This window comes from Sinocyclocheilus anshuiensis, unplaced genomic scaffold, assembly GCF_001515605.1.
Source record: "Sinocyclocheilus anshuiensis isolate Anshui unplaced genomic scaffold, SAMN03320099.WGS_v1.1 scaffold278, whole genome shotgun sequence".
Lineage (NCBI taxonomy): Eukaryota > Metazoa > Chordata > Actinopteri > Cypriniformes > Cyprinidae > Sinocyclocheilus > Sinocyclocheilus anshuiensis.
In genome coordinates, this window is record NW_015546072.1 from 1,134,798 (window position 1) to 1,156,103 (window position 21,306).

Sequence of the window (21,306 nt, forward strand, 5' to 3'; positions counted from 1 at the left end):
GGCAGCTTTCGGATGATGTATACATCTCAATTTCGAAAAATTGACACTTAAGACACTTGTGGTCCAGGGTCACATATTATTCTGTTTGTATGGCAATTTTATTGTATTGTTTTAGGGACTTGTAAAACTAATAAGATGGGTTGCATTTATTAGAATTTGCTTTTATTTAATCCTTGCACAACACTAACCAATTAAACTTGAAAATATGGAATAAACATTTTTATATCATCAAACTTTGTATTAGCCTATTCATAGCAGCCATTATTTTAATCCTTGCATGAATCCAACAACATGGAACAGATTAGCGTGTAAATGTTGAGTTAGCACAGTTGAAAGACAAGTCCATGTAGTGTAGTGTAGTGTCCCTTCTCTTTGAGGGTGTTTAATGCCTCGGCTTATATTGTCAGTGTTCATAAATGTCTCACGGTCATTCAGAGTTGAGTGAAGCGAGGGTTTTTAGCTGACTCTGCCAGTGGTCATTCCACAGCTGCAGCTGTCTTTCCTGAGCGTCACACTCTCGCTGGGCTTTGAACAGCTCCTCCTGAACCCTCTGCCCATAGTGCTGAGGGAAGATTAACAGTTGCACAAGAAGAACACTAAAAAATATATTTACGTATGTTCGTATTCTTTAGTTCATCCAAAAATGAAAATTGTCATCATTTACTCAAGTTGTTCCAAACCTGTATGAGTTCCTTTCTTTTTACAGTTTATGGTAGCCATTGACTCCCATAGTATGGAAAAAAAAAATACTATGGAAGTCAGTGGCTACTGTCAACTGTTTGGTCACCAACATTCTTCAAAATAACTTCTTTTGTGTTCAACAGAGTAAAGACATTCATACAGGTTTGGAACAACTTGAGGGTGAGTAAATGATGACAATTTTTATTCTTGGATGAACTATGCCTTTAAAATTCAACCTGCAGGTCTTTAGGTGCAATCCAAAATGAAAACAAAAAAGGCTACACCTTGCAAATTACTAATGCATGATATGTCAGGCCTCTGAATGGATGAACTAGCATCTGTCACAGCCTCATTTGATCTGTAGGCACTTTACAGCTCCAATATAGTTAGATACTGTTGTAAAGGCTAGTACATAAAGCTCATTTACAGCTGTTGTATGTTGATCCTATTGTACTAAGCACAAAAGTGCACAAAAGACTATTTCATGCTCTTATCAGGCACATTTATACAAAAACAAATGATATATCCAACTCATCTGAAATGAACTTACCTCATGCACTGCGTCTCGCTCCTCAATGGCCTTAAGATGCCCTAGTGTGGTTTTAGCAGTTGTGATGGTGGCTGTTTCCTGAGATTGTTTATGAAATGAGCTGCCATCAGTGGATCCAAAATAACAAATGCCTGACCATGTCCTACAAAACAACACATGCAATTCAGCATTTAACATTCATAATTAATGTCCCATATAAAATTGAAAGAAATGGTGTTTGAAAGACATCTATTTTGAGTACAATATTTCCACACCTGCTGCCTTTCTGCATCAGAGTACTGCTCTTGTCTTCCAGCAGAAGGCCAGTTTGTGTTTGGCGGATGAGTGTAGTAATATTCGCTTTCTTTTGTTCAGCATCTGCTTTTCCAAAGGACATTCACGTTTGAGTCATTAAATTAATGATTATTGTAAGGAGTGTTGCAGAACATTGTCTTTGTAAGTAACGTGTTGCACTATTGTGTTACTCGTAATGAAAATAACCAGTTTCATTATTACTTTTTATGGAAAGTATGGTTTTTAAAAAGTTTTTTCCCACATTTATAAATCTGTCAACAAAAGAGAAGTCTCATTGCAGTTTCCCGTCAAAATAAAAGCTTTATGATTATTATTATTTTATAGCCATATTGCATAGGGAAATACAGGTTCCTTCTTTTTTTGTCCTTAGCTGATAACATGCCTGAAAGACCTATTCACACGGAAAAACAATGCAATAAAATTGTGCATATATGTTCAACATATACTACTACTACTACTTTTTTTCAGCAAACACTTGCATAAAAAAAATCTGATAACCTATTGCCTATAATTATATTCATATTGCTTATAATGCGACAACACCAACACTGATCGTAACCATATCAAACCTTTGCTGTGGCACATCTACATTTCCATCCATTCATAAACTTACATCCCACTTGAACCTCATGAATGGTTATGAGGTTATCGAATTGGAAGAGTAAGGTCTCTGCCAACCTGGCAAGAGCAGTGACAAATTCTTCTGCATTTTTGAGCGCACAGGCCTGTGCAGAAACAAGAAGACCAAGTTGAACTTTTGTGATTTTTAAAACAGAAATTTCTTGAGTTAAAGCACCAAGTCTGTAACCTGAACGTCCTGTCTGGTATTCTGGATGGCTTGTCTCTGCTTTGTCTGTCTCTCCTCCTCAGCCAGCACCAGTTGCTTCAGTTCTGTCTCACAGGCCGGATGGCTCAGACGCACACTCAACTGACCACTGTGCTCCCTCTATGAAAGCAGGCCACAAAATAGGACAAACCTGGTGATCTATTCTTTATGAATAGCTACAGGTTCATGTGTGCGATACTTTGCAAATATCTGAAGTAGATAATAGTACTCTTTCACTGTGACAGTTTAAAGCCTTCTTCCTCAGAGTGACTATATGGGAGGAACTCGATAGGACAGGATGATAGAATAATTTCCTCTGCTCTCACCATTGTTCTGCATTTGTTCACATACCCTCTTTTGTTCACTCTGCTGCTGAGCTAGTTGAAACTGGTGTTGAATATCTGTCATGTTTTGCGTCAGCTCCTCAAGGTATTGTTCTCTTAGCTTAGAAAACAGCTTCTCTGGTACGCTGCACAGAATCTCTTCAATGGTCTTCAACTGCAGCTGAAATTCTACACAGAGTGAAAAGTATCACATATTGTCATAAAAATTAGAAATGCCCATTGTTTTGTCTTGTAATCAGATCTCTGTTACTGTTATTATTACAGGGTTGCAAGGCATCCTATGGTACTGATATTTCAAAACGTTGTATTTTACCTGTCCGTCATTATCTTTTCCAAACCTGTATGAGTATTTTTCTTCTGTTGAACAAAAAAGAAGATATTTTGAAGAACAGTTGCTGGTCCCCACTGACATTCATAATATGACAAAAATACTATGGATGTCAATGGGGTCCAGAAACTGTTTGGTTACCCACATTTTTCAGAATATCTTCTTTTGTGTTCAGCAGAAGAAAAAATAATCATACAGGTTTGGATCAACTTGAGGGTGAGTAAATTATGGCAGAAACAGTGACCTTTGACGTCAGACTTAACAAGTGAATAGTGTCATCAAACTGATAATAAATGCATATTGCGTTGTAACTGGTCAACTTCTTTTGCCTATTTTTGTAAGTAACATTTTGGACAATATCTCATGGGTTAACCTTGTAGACAGCTGTTGTGGTAATCATGTGACTGGCTCTGGTAGATAAGAAGTCTTTTGTGTATCTCCTCTGCACACTGATCAAATGTCTCCTGCAGTTGCTCAGGCCGAGTGATAGAGCGGCGCTCTTTCTTCTTATAGAACTCCTGATGGTGACACATAGCTCAGTCCAAAATCAATTGCTTTAACACCTTATTTGCATAAAACAGATTGACTTTCTTAACATTTTTTCATAGTACCTCTGCCACCAAGAGGAGAATATCATTGGCTTTCCACAGAATACTGGTGATCGAGGCTTTAAATGGAACACTGAGAAATGCAAAAATATTCAGAGAACGTTAAATTAACATGACAAAAAAAAAAGTTATAAAATAACAGCCAGCAAATGCACTGACCTGTCCTGCTGCTCTTCAGGTTTTGAGCCAAAAATAAGGAACTTCTTATCAAAGCGGTTGGGTTTGGAGAATCTCCTTAAACTGACAGAAATGTTTCAAAGAAATTATAAAACATTTTGTATCATAAATGTCCATTTTATATGATCACTAAATGAAAATTATGCTATCTATTACAGCTCAACAGTTTTCTATGTGCTCAGATTACACATAGAATAATATAGAATACTATATTACTACATTACCACCAGAGGAGAGACACAGCCACTTCTCTAATGGTATTTCCTACATTTCTTTCTCTCTTGTCATATTTGAAATGTCAAACCTTTGGGTGGTCATTGACTCCACTGACTTTCTGCGCAGAGTCTCTATTCCAGACTGACTGGGGCTCTTTCCTGACCTCCAATCTGATCCAAGAGGGGAGTTTAACCTTGCTGAAGGCGAAGAATTTACAATATTTCAAAGAAACCACAAAAACTAGGCACAGATGAGTGTAAAAAGGCAAACTAATAACACCACAACAACCGTATTACTGTAAATGATGAGGACACATAAACAATCCAACCTGCTGAAGAGCGTCTTTCTATTGGGTCAAAGTTTGCCTCCTTGAGGTCTTGTGCTTTGCCTACCCTGTTAGCAGGAAACAGACATTATGTATGTCATGAGAAGTAGTTTATTTCCTCATTTTTTTAGTTTTCATTTTACCTAGACGTCACGTGTTCCTGTTTGAGAGCATTACAAATAGTTGCCCACAACAGAACTAATGACACAAATGAACTGAATTAAAAATTGAATCACTTCAGTGGAATTGAGTCACTTATGTCAACAATGTTGGTGAACACTAACTTGAGCAGGCCTTTGATAACCCCCACCGCCGCATCATCCAGGAAGGACACTCCGATGCGGCTAGGATGGAGCAGGCCGTCTCCATCTGGACTGCCTGTTTTTTCCTGTATACGGGACCTAGGGCGAGCTGCAACTGCAAAAGCCCCCTGAAGTGGAGTCTGTGGTCGGGGAACAGCCATAGAGGCATCCTATAAAATATATCAAACTATTATCATCCATTTCTATAGGGATTACATTTCAATATGCCTATAGCATCAGAATGTGTAATGCCATACCAAGAAGCAGTCAAGGTACTGACACCTCTTCTTTAGTTCCTCCATCAAAGAAGTTGTTAAACTGCTTATCTCCACTATGGTTACAATCTACAATACAACAATACAGTTTTCTGTAGACCAGTATTATAATGTCATAAATGTGAATCTAATAATGTATTAGGGCATTTACCTTCTTATTGGACCTGGGTTGGTCATAGTCAGCATTCATTTCCTTTAAATTACTCAGCATGCTGTCAATCGCCTTTTTCTGCATGTTACTCTTAAAAGCCTGAGCAGACAAATACAAATTCAACATATTATGAACAGCAGACAGAGGGAAGGATATGAAAGAAGAATAAATGATACCTCTCCTCTGATCTGGACCCGTGTATTTGTAAAAATTTGTTGCATTTTTTCAAGAAACTTCAGATCGATAGCAAGAAAACTGAATTTTTCCTCAAACCTCCTGAGTATATCCTTGGCCTGAGGAAAAATGGATTCTCACTGTTACTTCCTGTCCAATTAATAATTCTTCAATGTGTGATTCTTTAATAATAATTATTTAAAGGGGTCATATGATGCGATTTCAAGTTTTCCTTTCTCTTTGGAGTGTTACAAGCTGATTGTCTCTACCTGCTCCAGACACTTTGTTTCTCTTTCTTCCATGTCCTGAATTATGGCCCACTCTGCAGAATCAATGCGCTTGTCCATTTTTTCCAGATGTGAATGAAAGACTTCAATTTCTTGGGGTGTAAAATTCCCACCCTCAGAAAACAATCTTGTGAAAATACATCAATGATTAATAATATATTCAAATGTTATATTTTTACTTTTGTGTAAAATGTAAACTATATTTGTTTTTATAATTACTCATACAGAGAATGTCAATGACATACTTGAAAGATCTCATTATCTGAACGTTTGAGTCCCTAAGGGCCTCCAATCTGAACTCTGTCTTCTGTCTTCTGTCTCTTTGTAAAGTCTGGATGATACTGATGTGCTTGTTCAGGTTGGTTTGAAGCGAGGTACGAAGTTTATTTATCCTGTGAATAAAAATGGCCAGAATAAGTATGAGATTGTGATATAAACGGTACACATAATTACCACTATACATTGTTTATTTTCATTCATTTACTTTTCGGAACTGGTTGCAAAGGTAAAATCTTTCTCTCTATTGTAGATTTGCATTAGAAAGTCTTTCGTCAGTTTATTTTGATGGATCTGTAACTCCTGTACTTCTGTCCGGCAGTCTTCTAGGACGTTCAGTATACCCTTGCAGTGTCGATCCATGCGTCCTCGATGTAGCACTAGTTCAGCTGGCCAAGTAATAAACAGAGTTATGAAATGTCAGATTGCAACATTTTACTTCTCTCTTGTTAAAAAGAAGTACGCTTAACTGTACTGAATGTGCACTTGTAGTGTACTTCAAATATTAAAGGTATATTAAAAAAAAAATTACTTATATTATTTAAATAAAAGGCCACTTAAGGGGAGTACACTTTCTTAAAACACTTATGTACACTTTTTACGTTCACTTTGTCATAATGCAATTTAAAGGTTTTACTTTACTTTAAAGTGTTTTAAATCATATTTTAATCTTTTGTCATGATTTAGAGAAGTATACTTATTTTTATGTGTTTACAAACATAGTAAAGCACACTTGATTTTAATTTGAACTATAGTGTGTTATTCAATATTCAGTTTAAACTAAATATATTTTGACTGTACTTAATTGCAACTTCATCATTACAAATGCGTAATAACAAATATATTTAAACACATGACATACAAGTTTCAATAGAAATTAAATGACATTTTGGTTTACCATAAATGCTTACGAGTAAATTCAACAGAACACTTTGTATTTCAAAGGGGGAAAAAAAAATAGAAATGTACCAAGAAAATCCAACTTAAGCATGACAAAAAATATTTTATGTCTGAAAACATTACATTCAGTTATATTATTATATAAATATATCATTCCTGTAATTAGTAGTCTTTTTTTATATGTATGCTAAAGCATGCTTGTTTTTTACATGGGCTGTTACACTACTCCAAATAAGTAAAAGCCAAAATGGCTTTGGATGTGATGAGGGGACAAACCTGCTCTGACATAGTGAATGTCCATCTCTATTCTTGCAGCACGAGGTTGGTGGAGCTGTAGGCGAAGATCCAGCTCAGTTTTCAGTTTCTCTTTATTGGCTTCCACAACAGTGATAGTGTTGGTTAGAGTAATATGAAACCTCTCTTCCAGATGGCTGAAAAATGTTTGTCTTACACTATGATGGAACAACAAAACAAGTTTTTCAATATTAATTTCGTTCTTTGTTACCCACAAAAAAAAATAAATAAAAAAAAAGAATATAAACTGAAAGAACTGCAAGAAGTAGTAAATGATATAAAAGAGAACATGGATTTTTTTTTTATTGCACAATTTTCATTTCAGATTCAAACACTCTAGCTTCTGGCTTTCATTTTGTTGATTGTAAGTAGCCTATATTGTTTTTGAACAAATCAGTGAAAGAACACAAGACAGACATCACTATGATCAAACAAAGCATTATTCCATTCTATCATTTCTACTGTACACTTACTCTTTTAGCAATTCAACAATGAGAGCCTTTGGGTAGAAAACCAGCTCGGTTTCCTTAAGGTCTGTCTCCTGTTCCTCATCGTGGGTAGTGTGAAACCCATGGCAGTTGTACACATTTCCTTTTGCAGTAGTGAGAGTCTCTTTGGTTTGAGAGACTGAAAATTCTAAAGCCTTACAATCTTGGTCATCCTACAAAAAAGAGGAAATGAAATATTTAAGTAGACACAAAATAAAAGGGGTAAGTTGTATGTGTCAATACCATTGCACTGGACGAGCTGAATGTTGAGCTTCCTTGATTGTTGAAATGTGGATTTTGTGAGCCTCTGTGTTTCACCTCAAATTCTGCCTCTAATCTTTCATTTTTAATATTTGTCATCCTTTGACCTGAGTAAACACCAAAATAAACATGATAAATGGGTGGTTCAGAGGCAACAGAATAATACAGTTCCTCGATGTTAGTTTTCAACTCACCAAGTTTAAGAGAGGGATAAAGTTGGCAAAAATCCTTTGAGTCCTGTAATGAAAAATAAAGTTATTTTAACAATGTTTGTCTTTAAACAAACAGAAAACAGCATTGTTCTGGTTGAATATGTACCTGACCATAAATCTCTTTGACATTAAACAATTGGCTGACAGAATGACTGTATGCTTGTAATTCCTGCAAGACTAACGACGGGTAGGACTCCACAGTTTCAACTTCCTCTTTATAAATGTTCATGTACCTTAAGAAAAATACAGGAAAAGGATTTACAAAAATGTCTAGGTTTTCGTTATTTTGTTGATTTTTTTTTTTCTTTTTATAGTGAAGTTCAGATATCTTAATGAACAAACAACAAAAAAAACCTCAAAGAAATCTCAATGTGTGTTACCCATTCTTAACCTCTTCCAAATAGTTTAGTGTCTTCTTTAAAGAGGCTTTCAGAGCTTCTTCTGAGCTTTCCTGCCTGAGTTTGTCCAACATCATATCCAGCTGGGCCTCTTTCCTCTTTAGTGTGAGACATTTGACAGCTTATATCCATGTTCAAACATGTCAAGGTGTGAAATGTTACAAAATACTGCAAAAAAGATGAATATTACAAGCATTACTTATGAGAAATGCATAAAACAGTTAACAAAATCTTGCCTGGTTCTCTAGTTTGTGGACTTGACTGAGGGACTCCAGTGAACTTTGTAGCTGCTGTTCTCTGTTCAACATGCCTGCACAGTGGTTTTCCCACAGCCGAGCTGCCCCACACATAAACTTGAACAGGCACTTACTGTCATAAGCTGCAGTTTTGGCTAAACACTCAAAAGCTTTCTGTAAAAATGTTAAAGTACACAATATAACATGATAGTCCAGAAGTGGAGAGATTTCATTTAAAGCATTGAGGAAACAAAACTTACATCAAGTTTTTCTAAATAGACCTCAGTTTGTGATTGGCGCTGGCCAATGAGAGGTAGTATCTCCACGTTAACAATATTCTGTATTTCATCTGAGGTGAATCCATATGTGGACACCTCTGTCTGTGTGTAAAGAGTTGAGAATATTGTTGCATTTCTGTAGTGCTTTGAGAATCAAGACCAATGAGAAAGCACAAGTTATTTCTCACCTTAAAGAGATCAACCTCTGCCAAACATACTTGCCAGTTGTTCTCGAAGTTTTTATGAAGTTTTTCCATTGTGGCAACGTGAATACAATCTGAAGAAATTAAACATAGTGAGGACATTTTTAAAGTGCGCAAAGTGACGAAGAGCACATATGTGAGCCTGGACCACAAAACCAGTCATAAGGGTCAATTTTTTGAAATGATGGTTTTATGGTTTGTTAGGATAGGACAATATCTGGCCGAGATACAACTATTTGAAAATTTGGAATCTGAGGGTGCAAGAAAATCTAAATATTGAGAAAATGGCCTTTAAAGTTGTCCAAATGAAGTTCTTAGCAATGCATATTACTAATCAAAAATTAAGTTTTAATATATTTACAGTAGGAAATTTACAAAATATCCTCATGGAACATGATCTTTACTTAATATCCTAATGATTTTTGGCATACATACAATGTATTTTTGGCTATTGCTACAAATATCCCCCAGCGACTTAAGACTGGTTTTGTGGTCCAGGGTCACATATTACCATTTTATAATGCTGGATTACTGTAATGAGAACCACATTATCTGACCTATTTGCTCATTGATGACAGACAGTGCTGAATACCACTCTGCAACTGATGACTTTGAGATTCTTGGAGGCTTCATGTCTCTTGATATGGGGCAGAAAATGTAACATGTTAACTAACATTCACTGAGGAAATGGAGTGCAAGACTAGAAATCAGTGTTTAATTTCTCACCTAATCATCTCCAGCGTTTGGATGCGTTTATCTCTCTGTGTTTTCTGATCTGACTTCAAAGTGCTCAGAGTATCTTGAATGTTTTTAGGGCTCTGAATGTGAGGGCTGTTCATAACGTCTCTGCAGGAAGAACATAAATATGGGTATATGTTGTATTTGAGATAATATCATTTCCCTGTACGATATTCAGATGGCCCTGGTAGGATTCTTAACTATCGTAACCAGCAAAACTCCAATTGCCAACTATTTTCATCAGACAGATCATGCACTTTGTTGGTAAACAATATGGCATTATTTTTCTGTCAAGGGAATTTTCACAATTTTTTAACATCAGACCTACCTGAACCAGGTAACTGTGTCATTAAGTTTTATTTGTTTCCAATCTTGGAGCTTTTCCTCCCATCTCAGCCTTTGGAAAATGTCCATCTGCAAATGTTTCTCCATCAAATTCAAGCACAGTTTGGCCAAAGCACGTCGATTTGCTAGCAGAGCTTGGTTTATCATCTGTGGAAAACATGGATTCTTGACGAAAGAAAAAAAAACTACTGAAAACTTACAAATACGTATTTGTCATGTGGAATAAACTACCATTGCTTCACTGTCAATCAGTCTGTGGACATCACATGGCATCAAATAACTGATTTTCTCCAGTTTTGTGGTGGACTTTCTCAATAATGCTGAAATCTAGGAAAGAGGGGCAAATAGGCAGTGTACTACTCTACTGACTCTGGGAACATATGCTTTACATAATATAGACCACATACCATAGCTTTTCTCTCAGATTCATAGTTGGCATATATCTCATCTAGCTCTTTAATCCACTTTCTTTTCAAGGAAGATTCATAGCAGACTTTGTTCCAGATGTCATGCATGTCCTTTATAAGACAAAGGATGAATAACACTTGAGTGATCCAAAACTCATTTACTTACAAATACTGAATTTGACAAATTGCAAGTATTGTATACGACATTTGGTCCTCACCTGATAGCTGTGTGCTGTCAAATCAGAGATGTTTTCAATCTTTTGCATAAGGTTTTCAATATTGTCATTATGCTCTGACAATCTGAGAAGGATATCCTTTCCTGTCTGTCTGAATAATGGTTCAAAACCCTAGATGCAGAAATATCACGATATAAGGCACCTTTGAGAGATATAATTAGCATGCCATAGTGATTAAACTGTAGATGGACAATAGATTAACTGGACTCTACATAAGAATAAACACATTTTGACACTACATATATAGATGTGTGTACCACACTGATGCTGGAGAGTTCTGTCTGCAACTGACAAACAGCTTTGTTGTGATCCCTTCGCCTTTTCTCCGCAAGACGATCAATGATGTCTGAGTTTTTTTTCTCTGGAACTCCAGACAAAACAGAATCACAATAGATTGATTTTTTTCATTGTCAATTTTATATTATACAATATATTAATTATTATTGAAAATAAATTTGGCAAACATGCCTTATTATGAGTTTCTATGTCTTATATAGTTTCTTTGACTGAAAATTAACAACAAAAAAAAAACTATTGTGGTTTCAACAAAAATATTAAGCAGCAACAACTGTTTTCTAATTGATATTAAGATGTGTTAGTCTGTTGTTGGCCTAGGAAATTAGAACGATTCATATTAGAACGATTTATGTGATGCTGAAGACTGGAGTAATGGCTGCTGAAAATTCAGCTTTGTTAATAGTATTTTACAATATTACTGTTTTTTGAACAAATAAATGCAGCCTTGGTGCGCATAAGAGACTTCATTCAAAAACATTTTAAGATATCTTGCATTACAAAAAGAGAACACGTATTACAAACATTTATTGTCTCCTATTCCTATGTTTGGATGTACAGGTAACACTTTATTTTATGGTGTCCTTGTTACACAACATGTTTCATGCACTATTACTAAGAGTAAATTATGCATAATTACAAGCAACTAACCCTAATCCTATAACCTATAACCTATATAGTAAGTACATGCTGTTCATTATTATTACTCAGTACTTATTGGTGTGATTACACTGTAACAAAAATGCCATGAAGAGAAGAAAAGAAAAGAAAAGAAAAGAAAAAAAAAGGAAAAGACTCTATGTTGCAAACAGTTATCACTAAGTTCTCACCAACAGTGTCTGGAAGACCCCAAACCTCCTCACTATCATCCTCGTCCTCATTTCTTTTTCCACCAGAGTAAAGTGTGTTCCTATCAAACAGGGCACTTTTAATTAGTATTCATGTCTTTAAATTCGTATCTTGAGCAGCAACAGCAGCAGCATCTTACCGTGTGGTGATGTTGAACGTCCCATTGAGCTGCTGTGATGCGGAGTCCGCCGCGTCTCCACTGAGCAGACAGTCGCCCTCATCCTCGACGCGCTTCCTCCGCGAGTCAAAGAGAGCCAGAGACAGCTGAACCTGACCACGAACACATCGACATCAACATACGCCCACAGCTGCCTTCAGGCCAGGATTTTGCATCCAAAATTATCCGCAATATTACAAACATCAACAATATGTAAACACGCACATTTATCGTTCAGATACTATGAATAATATTACCTGAGCGTCAAACATCTGCCGGTAAACTTTACCACTGGGAAGCACACGGGTGTCTGCCATTGTAGCTAAGGAATAATATGCTTATTTTTCAGTCAAAATAAAACTATATCGAAATCAGTGCGAAGTTATAGTACGGCTGGTCCATTATAAGAGTTTTCAACACAATTATCTGCGTATTATGCAAATACAAATTACGGTGTTCTTAACTCATGGAAGCGTTCACTCGGGCCTTCACTCAGCGTTTTCTTGTTGCTATGGCAGCCACACAGGTGACGCCGTCGGAGTAAAAAAGTCCAACCAACGGTGAGGTCAAGTGTGTTCGGTCCAATCAAATTTCCCATTCAAAAGTAGTAAAAGAAAATTCGTACATATTTAGTAAAAAAAATGTTTTATTTTGCCATTGATAACAAAACAGTTATATATATATATTATATTATATTTTTATTTTACACCACAATAATTTCACAAAAACGTTAATAGAAAATAATTAGAATATCCCATTCACATCGTTTCATACAGTATCATTCATGCCCTTATATGAGAAACGTTCAGTGAATATTTTTAGGGTAAATTCATTTTTAAACATCATTAACATCATAGTTTCTGCACATACCTTAATGTCTTGGGTACAAAAAAAAAAACATTCAAACATTTCCACTGTTTTTGCTCAAGAGAACAAGATATACATAAAAAGATATTTGATATTTATTATATTATATTTTAATAGACAACAGAAAAATTGTCAGATCAGACTCATGACAAGTGATTGACTGGACATACTTTAACAGTGAACACTATGATATTGATATGATGTTAATCAGGTTTTATGGGTCACTGGATGCAGAACAATGTTGGATTATCATTAAATTGCATTTTAATATGCCTTTAAAGAAGGCCACATTTCGTCTCCTTGTCCAAAGCTGTATGTCACATCCCGTCCGTATCACTCCCAGTAGTGTTGTCCAGTATGCACTGCACACTCTCTTTGTCAGTGAATTTTTTGGTTCTTAAAGCACGTTTCCTGTCCAAGACCACATTAGGAGTATTGCTTAGAAACAAATCATTCCATTTCATTAATATCTGAAATATAGTAGTAGCTCTGCTTCAATGGTTAATTCCAATGGTTAAATTGTTGTTATGAAAGAATAAAAATAAAAAACCAACCTCCTATAGTGAAAGTTGCATTTTGCTTTAATTCTGCAGTTAGCTGATATGTCCTCCTCAAAGAACATCCTCTCTGAATACTGCAAACATGAAATATGCATTAAAAAATGAAGCCACTATCACTGTATGAATAAGCATCCACAACAAAGATACCTACATTGTACTCTCCAGATGTCTGGCTCTGTGACCCTTCACTCATATCTGTGCGAGGAAACAGGAACAATGTTTAAAAAAACAAGAAAAATATTTTTTGCATGAGATCTGATGGAGAAAATCAGAGAACGTTACCCTTTTCACCCCTTTCCCTGGATTCCTCCTCACTAGTCTGACTTTTCATCTGTGGACAAAATGCAAGCAACCCTGTTGATGACTAAAAAGAATACAAACCAAATGCTGTGGAGAACAATGCCACTTTAAGATGAGAAAGACAACAGAAATATCTTATTTCTGAAGAGTGTTTGCATTTAAATGTTTAAGAGAGTTATATAAAATTACCTCAAATGAACTCAGCAAGGAGCTTTCTTCTGAGTTCTGAGGAATAAAACACATCATAACAAACACTATTCATTATAAACCATTACCCAGTGATCATGCATTTTGTGCCTAAAGACAATGTGCTTACATCAGAGTGACACAACAGGAAGCACTTGAACTAAATAATGACTCATCTATTCCATTCACACATCACGCTCACTCTGTGTAGTATAAATTTCAAGTGTACATACCATTTGAATTGGGTTTTTCTGTTTGCGAAGCTTTGACTGAAGAGCAAGAACTTCTCCTTGAGTTCGAAACAACTGGACTTGAAGTTCATCATAACGCTCTCCCATCTCCCGGATCTGTTTGCGGTACTGGTCTTTGTCTTGGAGATTTTTTGAGTTCTCCAAATGGTACTCCTCTCTTGTACAAATAGCCTATTAAAAGGGCAGTGCCATACAACTGTTGTGGTTAATGTGATACATACAACAGATACATTGAATAAATCTCAATAAAGATTGGCATTTCTTCATCTGATGCAGATGTGATCAAACTTTTTTATGAAGGTCCAAAAATCAAACTAGTTTGAGGGCTGTGGGCCAAATTATATCCAACTATATTATATTAAAATTTAAACTTCTTAATCACATTTATATTTTCTACATTTCAGTGCAAAAATAAAATAACAAAAAGATAAGTTAAAAATGAAGATATGGTTTAATGCCATGTTTTCCCCCCCTCTTGTGATATGGATTGTGGGCCAAATCAAAAGCTGTCACAGGGCAACTTTGTGTTTTTGCATTTCTGATCTAATGTAAAATGACCATAAAATTTACCACATGATGTTGCTATATGCTTTGTCATGCAAAGAGGAAAGTAAGATACCTTGTCTCTTTCTTTGATGACTTCTTCCATCTGCTTCAGAATGTCTTCCATTCGGTCACGGTACATTTTGGAGTCCTTTTTTAGCATTATGCACTTCAGTTCTAACTCATCCTTCTCCTCTCGATACTTAAATTTAAAAACAGAATTATATAAAAAATATATATACATACATTATACCATTATACACACACACACACACACACACACACATATATATATATATATATATATACATACATACAGTGGGTAAAATAAGTATTGTCACCATTTTTCCCAGTAAATATATTTCTAAAGGTGCTGTTGATGTGAAATTTTCACCAGATGTCGGTAACAACCCAAGTAATCCATACATACAAAGAAAACAAAACAAATAAAATTAATATTAGCTGGTTCAGTGCCAACACCTACAGTACCAGGATGAAGATGAAACAAGGGTGGACATTTCAGCAAGACAATGATCCCAAACACAGCCAAGGAAACTCTCAGTTGGTTTCAGAAAAAGAAAATAAAGCTGCTAGAATGGCCCAGCCAATCACCTGCCTTGAATCTAATAGAAAATAAGAACTACAGATCAGAGTTCATAGAAGAGGCCCACAGAACCTTCAAGATGTGAAGACTCTGTGGAAGTATGGGCCAAAATCACACCTGAGCAATGTATGCGACTAGTTTCTCCAGACAGGAGGCGTCTTGAAGCTGTCATTACCAACAAAGGCTTTTGTACGAAGTATTAAATACATTTCAGTAGTTCAGTACTTTTTCCGTGTCATTCCATTTTAATATACACATAACTTAATTTCTGAACTTATTTGTTTTGTTTTATTTGTATGTATGGATTACTTGGGTTGTTACCGACATCTGGTGAACATTTCATGTCTTCAGCACCTTTAGAAATATATTAACTGGGAAAAATGGTACCCGCTATATATATATAAATAAATTTCCTAATATGATATGCATAACAAAAAATAAAGTAACATTTACTTAGAATTTACTTTGAATCCAGTCTGCACATATTAAACAAAGGCTACCTTATCACACAGCTTTTCTGCGTCATGTAGGTCTCTCCTTAGATTGTAGAGATCATTCACCAGCTCCTGGTATTGTGCCTGACTTTGTTGCTTGAATTCCTCTAATGACTGTGAATCAAGTTTTTCATGCTCCAGAGTTTGGACCTGCGTCAGTGAATTGTGTGTATTAGGCATTCTTGTTCATATTTTGATTAGTGTAGTCTAATGAGACTGATTTACCTTGGAAGCACTTTCCAGCTCCTGTATGCGAGCTGTAAGGAGGTCATTTTCTCTCTGCATCTGCCAGATCAGCTCAGGACTTGGCCTCTGCTCCATCGCATTCTTCAAGGTTATTGTTTTTTTCCGTTGGATCTTTGAGTCACTTTCTGCATTCATTAAGTTGTGTTTCAATTTCTCAATCTTACAGAAAGGATCAAAGAGGGAGAAAATGAAATATGCAAAGAGAAAAGATCAAATTTAAAGAGAAAAACAAAGAGAAAAGATCATAAAATTACATTTTAACAAAAATAAAATAATATAATCTAATACTTTAGAAAACTAATAGTCTACTTTCTTCAACTTTGCCCTTCTGTAGACATAGACATGCTACAGGGATGACATATTTTGTAGGCCAAAACTCAGTAACAAGTTGGAGCTTATAGTTCCATTTTAATTTTTGGGTGAACTAACCCTTTAAGATTATAAAACATGGAAGAATGATCAACTTTTGTTGGTTGTTTCTGCAACAATTCAAAAGCCGATGGAAAAATCCTATTGGGACCTTGCTGAGGGAACCAGAGTGAAGAAATTTACCATTAAAATTACAGTTATGACCGCAAATGCATTTCATTTCTTATTTCTTTTGTGGTGAACTAAAACCCAGACATGTTTTTGAAAGGTTTTCTTGCTGGACTGACTGATCACCTCGAGCTGGAGGTCTCTGTTACACATGAGTGCGCAGTTCTTGTCCTCGCTCAGTCGGGTCAGGTCGTGCATCAGTCGGTAATTCTCGTCTCTCAGTTTACGCGCCTCCTCGCACATGCGCTCGCGCTCCTCTCGGATGCGCTGCACGCGGTCCTGCTGTTTGTGCAGCTCACTCTCACACAGCTGCAGCTGGCGGATGGTGTCTAGCTGCTCCGCCGCCTGCGCAGACACTTCGAGTCGCATCCTCCGTTCGTCCTGTGCGAGCTTCTGTAGGCGAGAGACCTCGCTCATGAGGAACTGAGTGAGGCCACATTCACCGGCCGTGTCTGGGTGAACAGACAGAGAGAGAGTTCTGTAAACCAGAGGTTTGCATACAGAAACCATGACAGTCAACATTTCTAGCTGTGCTTGCACCTTAAGTATAAAAAGCACGTTTTTATCTGTAACACAATATAATAACTTTAATCTAGAATAGTAACTTAGTATTACTACATTTTATTAAACAGTTTATTTCAAATTTAATTAATAGTGCGGCCTTCCAACAGCACTGGGATTTGCACTGTTTGTATCACTCTTTCCATACAGACTGTCAGTCTGGACATTTGTGGTGGGGATTTTTCAGTGTACATTGTTACAGCAGGTGGTGGCATTGCAACAAGTGAGTGTCTTTAACAGCGCTTCCTTGAATCATTCATTCAACAGATTCATTCAAAATTGCATTCTTTCTTTTGAGTCAGTACTTTGCAGATCATAAAAAAGCAGGTTCTGTATAGTATGAATGTGTGTAGTATGCAGTGCTGGGTAGATGACTAGCCTACTTTTAGATTACTTTTGACCTAACTCGTTTATCACATATACTTGAATGTGATTATTATATACCATATTGATTAAAAAAACAGAAAGATAATCTATTTCATTCATTGTTATCAATATCGTGAAATGCATTAAACATTACATTACAGAAGGTTTTCGCAAACTGGGGTTTGTGAAAGAAAACTGTGGGGTGTTCATGAAAGGCTAATAATTAATGAAATTATAAAGATGTCAAAAGCCTGGGAATCCATACATTGCATGAACAAACATTAATTAACATGGAAACATGAAATTTTATATTCTCTCTAAGGACCTCTTTTAGTACCCTCCAGAGACATGGTTAAAAATCCTGTGGCAATATTTTACAAAGTTCTTTGGCCTATGATGATAACAGTTTTCAGATTTTATTTGCATAAAAGATGTGGCTAAAGTATTTTTTGTTTAGCATATTAAAAAAGTATACTAACCAACTGATACTTAATTAAAAATATACAACTTACCAATAAGTACGGAGAAGACCCTAGCAGGCTCTTTGCCGGTGATTTTGCGGTACACATCTGGGTAGTCTAGCTCCAAACTCTCTAGAAATGCCTCATATCCTTTGAGGCCAGTTCTTTGTAATATGTCCAGCAGCACTCCTATAAGCAAATAAAAAAAAAACATTCCTGAACCATATAAATATCTAGAGACCACTACGTGTATACTTTGAAAATAAGATAGAAAGCTTCAGATTATACAGTAACTAGCTTCGGATAATACAGTAACTATTTATTTCAACAATATTTGCTGCATATTTATTGTTTGAAAACAGTTGAATCTTAGGTGGCCTAAAAACACTTACCAACTTTTCGACGCCTGATAACCAGACTGGGGTCGTTGTAGATCTGTTCTTCGTCCTCACTGCTCAGCACTTTACATTGTCTCAGATAAGGTGTTATCCTTGAGGGCTCAATGGTCTTGATGAGAAGCATTCTGTAGTCTTCCAGCCGTGCCCAGCACTCATCATCCTCCTCCACCTCAAAACCCCCTGGGCCATCAAACATGACCGACACTAGCTCCGTTAGCTTGAAAATAGTTGATTGCAAGTTTTAAGGCTAAATGCGCATTACACATTCAGCTCGTCTGTAAACTCAAAAAGGAAATGAAGTTCACCGAGCTGAGTGGTGACATAAGTTCCCTTTTTCCAGCTGTCATTGCAGTTTTTTAAAATTTCCCTCTATTTCACAATAAATTGTTGAGCTGCAACACACTTTCTGTGGTATTTGGTCGCAGAATGACTACATAATGAGTACATCATTTTCTGAAGAAAATATATAGTCAACCGTTATTAATATATATTCAGTGTGTCTCGGTGATCTCAACTTGTGGCATTCCCTTGCAAGGCTTTCAGCTTCATGTAAAATACAACAGCTTCTATTAAGGTACTGATGTTCTCATCTCATGTGAAATGAGTTTTGTTTAAAAACCCAAGAAATTATGTACTTTTATTAAGTGGTATTGAATGTACAAAATAATTTATTATAAATTCATGATTTTTTTAAAAGTTCACAAACTTCTAGATTCAGGTGTGGGTTGCACATTATGATCACATAATATAAAAGCATAACAAAATACAAATGCTTATAATACAAATGCACAAAAACAAACAATGACAAAACATTTAACATTTCTACAGAATATTCAAAAAGCAGTAACGAAAGTATATAATAATTTAATAGTAGCTCAGTGCAACCTTACTGAGTCTTGTTTATTTATAATTTTATTTCCAAAAAATTGTCAGGACACATACTGAATGTTCTTAAAACGTATGGATGGAGTAAACAAAATTAGTGCAATGGATATCTGACTGGTCCCTTTAACTGTAATATGTTTTTTAGTGGTACACATTTCTACAGGAATCGTGAACTGTACCAAATCTGAAGTTACTGGTACTCATTCAGATGATGAATCTTATGTAACTCAATGTCGACTCCTTTGTCTTTTTGTACTGATTCCTGAGAACTGTTTTGCTGATGCTTCATTTTCATTTGTGTTAAGCTCAATCCCCTGAAAGATAGGGAAAATGCATAAATTATAAAAAAAATAAATTAACAAACAAAACAAAGACTGCTTCAATGTAATGCGCAACTTACTGCAGCTGGTGGCCGAATCCTTTTTTTAATCTTTATCTTGTAATATCAAGACCTCATCTTCATCACCATTGTTATCTGTGGGCAACTCATATTTCACAGAAGGGTTTATAGTGGCCAAAAGGGCTGGTAAAGTAAAGCACGACAAGAAACGAGCCTTCAAAAGCTGGTACGCTGGATTTGAGGCAAATCTTTCGGCAATCATTTTACGGATGGCAGCTACTTGAGCTTCTTCCTCTCTATAGTTTTGATACTCAACTGGCAAGATATTCACTGCAGCTGCAAGCAGAGATTGTTTAACTTTGAGCAAAGAAGTCAGTGTTTTGATGCTGGCGGCAGATGGCGGAAGGTAAGGCAAAGACATCTCTAAATGAGGTAGTGGAATTCCACCTTTTCCATTCATCCAGTCATCTACTTCAGGTGACTGCTCAGGGAATATCAAGTGAGGATTAAAGCTAACAACATCAGAGGGAATATCAGGAATAGGGAGCAATGGTTCACTTAATGTTCTGATTTGAGGTATTTCTGATGGAGCCACAATCCGAGCTGATGGAGCCACAATCTGAACTGATGGAGCTGCAATTCGAGCTGATGGAGCCGCAATCTGAGGTGGTTGAGCCACAACCCGAGCTGATGGAGCCACAATCTGAACTGATGGAGTTGCAATTCGAGCTGATGGTGCCGCAATCTGAGGTGGTGGAGCCACAACCCGAGTTGATGGAGCCACAATCTGAGGTGATGGAGCCATAATTTGAGGTGATGGAGCCATAATCCGTGATGGAGCCACAATCTGAGGTGATGGAGCCACAATCTGAGGTGATGGAGCCACAATCCGAGGTGATGGAGCCATAATCCGAGGTGATGGAGCCATAATCCGAGGTGATGGAGCCCCAATCTGAGGTGATGGAGACATAATTGGAGGTGATGGAGCCATAATTGGAGATGATGGAGACATAATTGGAGGTGATGGAGCCATAATCCGAGGTGATGGAGTCCCAATCCGATCTGATGGAGCCATAATGTGAGGTGATGGAGCCACAATCTGAACTGATGGAGCCACAATTTGAGGTGATGAAGCTGCAATCCGAGGTGATGAAGCCACAATCCGAGCTGATGGAGCCACAATCTGAGGTGATGGAGCCACAAACTGAACTGATGTAGCCACAACCCGAGCTGATGGAGCCACAATCTGAGGTGATGGAGCCATAATACGAGGTGATGGAGCCATAATCCGAGGTGGTGGAGCCACAGTCCGTGGTGGTGGAGCCACAATCTGAAGTAATGGAGCCATAATCTGAGGTGATGGAGCAACAATCTGAACTGATGGAGCCGCAATCTGAACTGATGGAGCCGCAATCCGAGTTGATGGAGCCGCAATCTGAGTTGATGGAGCCACAATCTGAGGTGGTGGAGCCACAACCCGAGCTGATGGAGCCACAATCTGAGTTGATGGAGCCACAATCTGAGGTGATGGAGCCACAATCCGAGGTGATGGAGCCATAATCCGAGGTGATGAAGCCATAATCCGAGGTGATGGAGC

At 36.9% G+C, this 21,306-nt stretch overlaps 3 protein-coding genes across 6 annotated transcripts in view; all 3 read right to left on the minus strand.

Annotated features, from left to right (window-relative positions):
- Positions 1–62: 62 nt before the first annotated feature.
- On the minus strand, positions 63–12,606 carry ccdc180 (coiled-coil domain containing 180). Its single transcript, XM_016501027.1, has 37 exons — positions 12,368–12,606; positions 12,093–12,223; positions 11,935–12,014; positions 11,068–11,177; positions 10,793–10,921; positions 10,575–10,685; positions 10,399–10,494; positions 10,151–10,314; positions 9,811–9,930; positions 9,642–9,721; positions 9,070–9,158; positions 8,864–8,983; positions 8,604–8,777; positions 8,350–8,465; positions 8,076–8,202; positions 7,952–7,994; positions 7,740–7,864; positions 7,482–7,669; positions 6,991–7,166; positions 6,023–6,203; positions 5,784–5,930; positions 5,521–5,665; positions 5,254–5,370; positions 5,078–5,176; positions 4,909–4,995; positions 4,634–4,821; positions 4,353–4,417; positions 4,113–4,221; positions 3,791–3,871; positions 3,635–3,704; positions 3,397–3,541; positions 2,703–2,863; positions 2,334–2,471; positions 2,139–2,250; positions 1,486–1,588; positions 1,232–1,373; positions 63–562 (listed from the first exon to the last, which is right to left on the minus strand). The coding sequence occupies exons 1-37, from the start codon at positions 12,425–12,427 to the stop codon at positions 428–430; spliced, it is 4,464 nt and encodes a 1,487-aa protein (XP_016356513.1). The 5' UTR covers positions 12,428–12,606; the 3' UTR covers positions 63–427.
- Positions 12,607–12,845: 239 nt separating this feature from the next.
- card9 (caspase recruitment domain family, member 9) lies at positions 12,846–18,804 on the minus strand. Of its 4 annotated transcripts, none has more exons than XM_016501056.1 (12): positions 18,479–18,804; positions 18,138–18,275; positions 16,825–17,150; positions 16,141–16,320; positions 15,922–16,065; positions 14,894–15,019; positions 14,257–14,445; positions 14,027–14,062; positions 13,820–13,901; positions 13,689–13,732; positions 13,532–13,611; positions 12,846–13,415 (listed from the first exon to the last, which is right to left on the minus strand). In XM_016501056.1, exons 1-12 carry the CDS (start codon positions 18,678–18,680, stop codon positions 13,295–13,297), a joined length of 1,668 nt encoding a protein of 555 aa, XP_016356542.1. In that variant the 5' UTR covers positions 18,681–18,804; the 3' UTR covers positions 12,846–13,294. The 4 variants fall into 4 exon arrangements, with proteins under 4 accessions (XP_016356542.1, XP_016356543.1, XP_016356544.1 ...); XM_016501057.1 differs by having other exon boundaries at positions 12,847–13,388; positions 18,479–18,782; XM_016501058.1 differs by having other exon boundaries at positions 12,847–13,415; positions 13,820–13,868; positions 18,479–18,781.
- Positions 18,805–19,280: 476 nt separating this feature from the next.
- The window catches only part of LOC107699680 (snRNA-activating protein complex subunit 4-like), a 12,389-nt gene continuing 10,363 nt past the window's right edge, over positions 19,281–21,306 (minus strand). The window contains exons 25-26 of the mRNA XM_016501015.1: positions 19,770–21,228; positions 19,281–19,683 (exon numbers count right to left, since the gene is read on the minus strand). Coding sequence (XP_016356501.1) covers positions 19,795–21,228 — 1,434 coding nt within the window. The 3' untranslated portion in view covers positions 19,281–19,683; positions 19,770–19,794. The remainder of the gene's footprint in view (positions 19,684–19,769; positions 21,229–21,306) is intronic.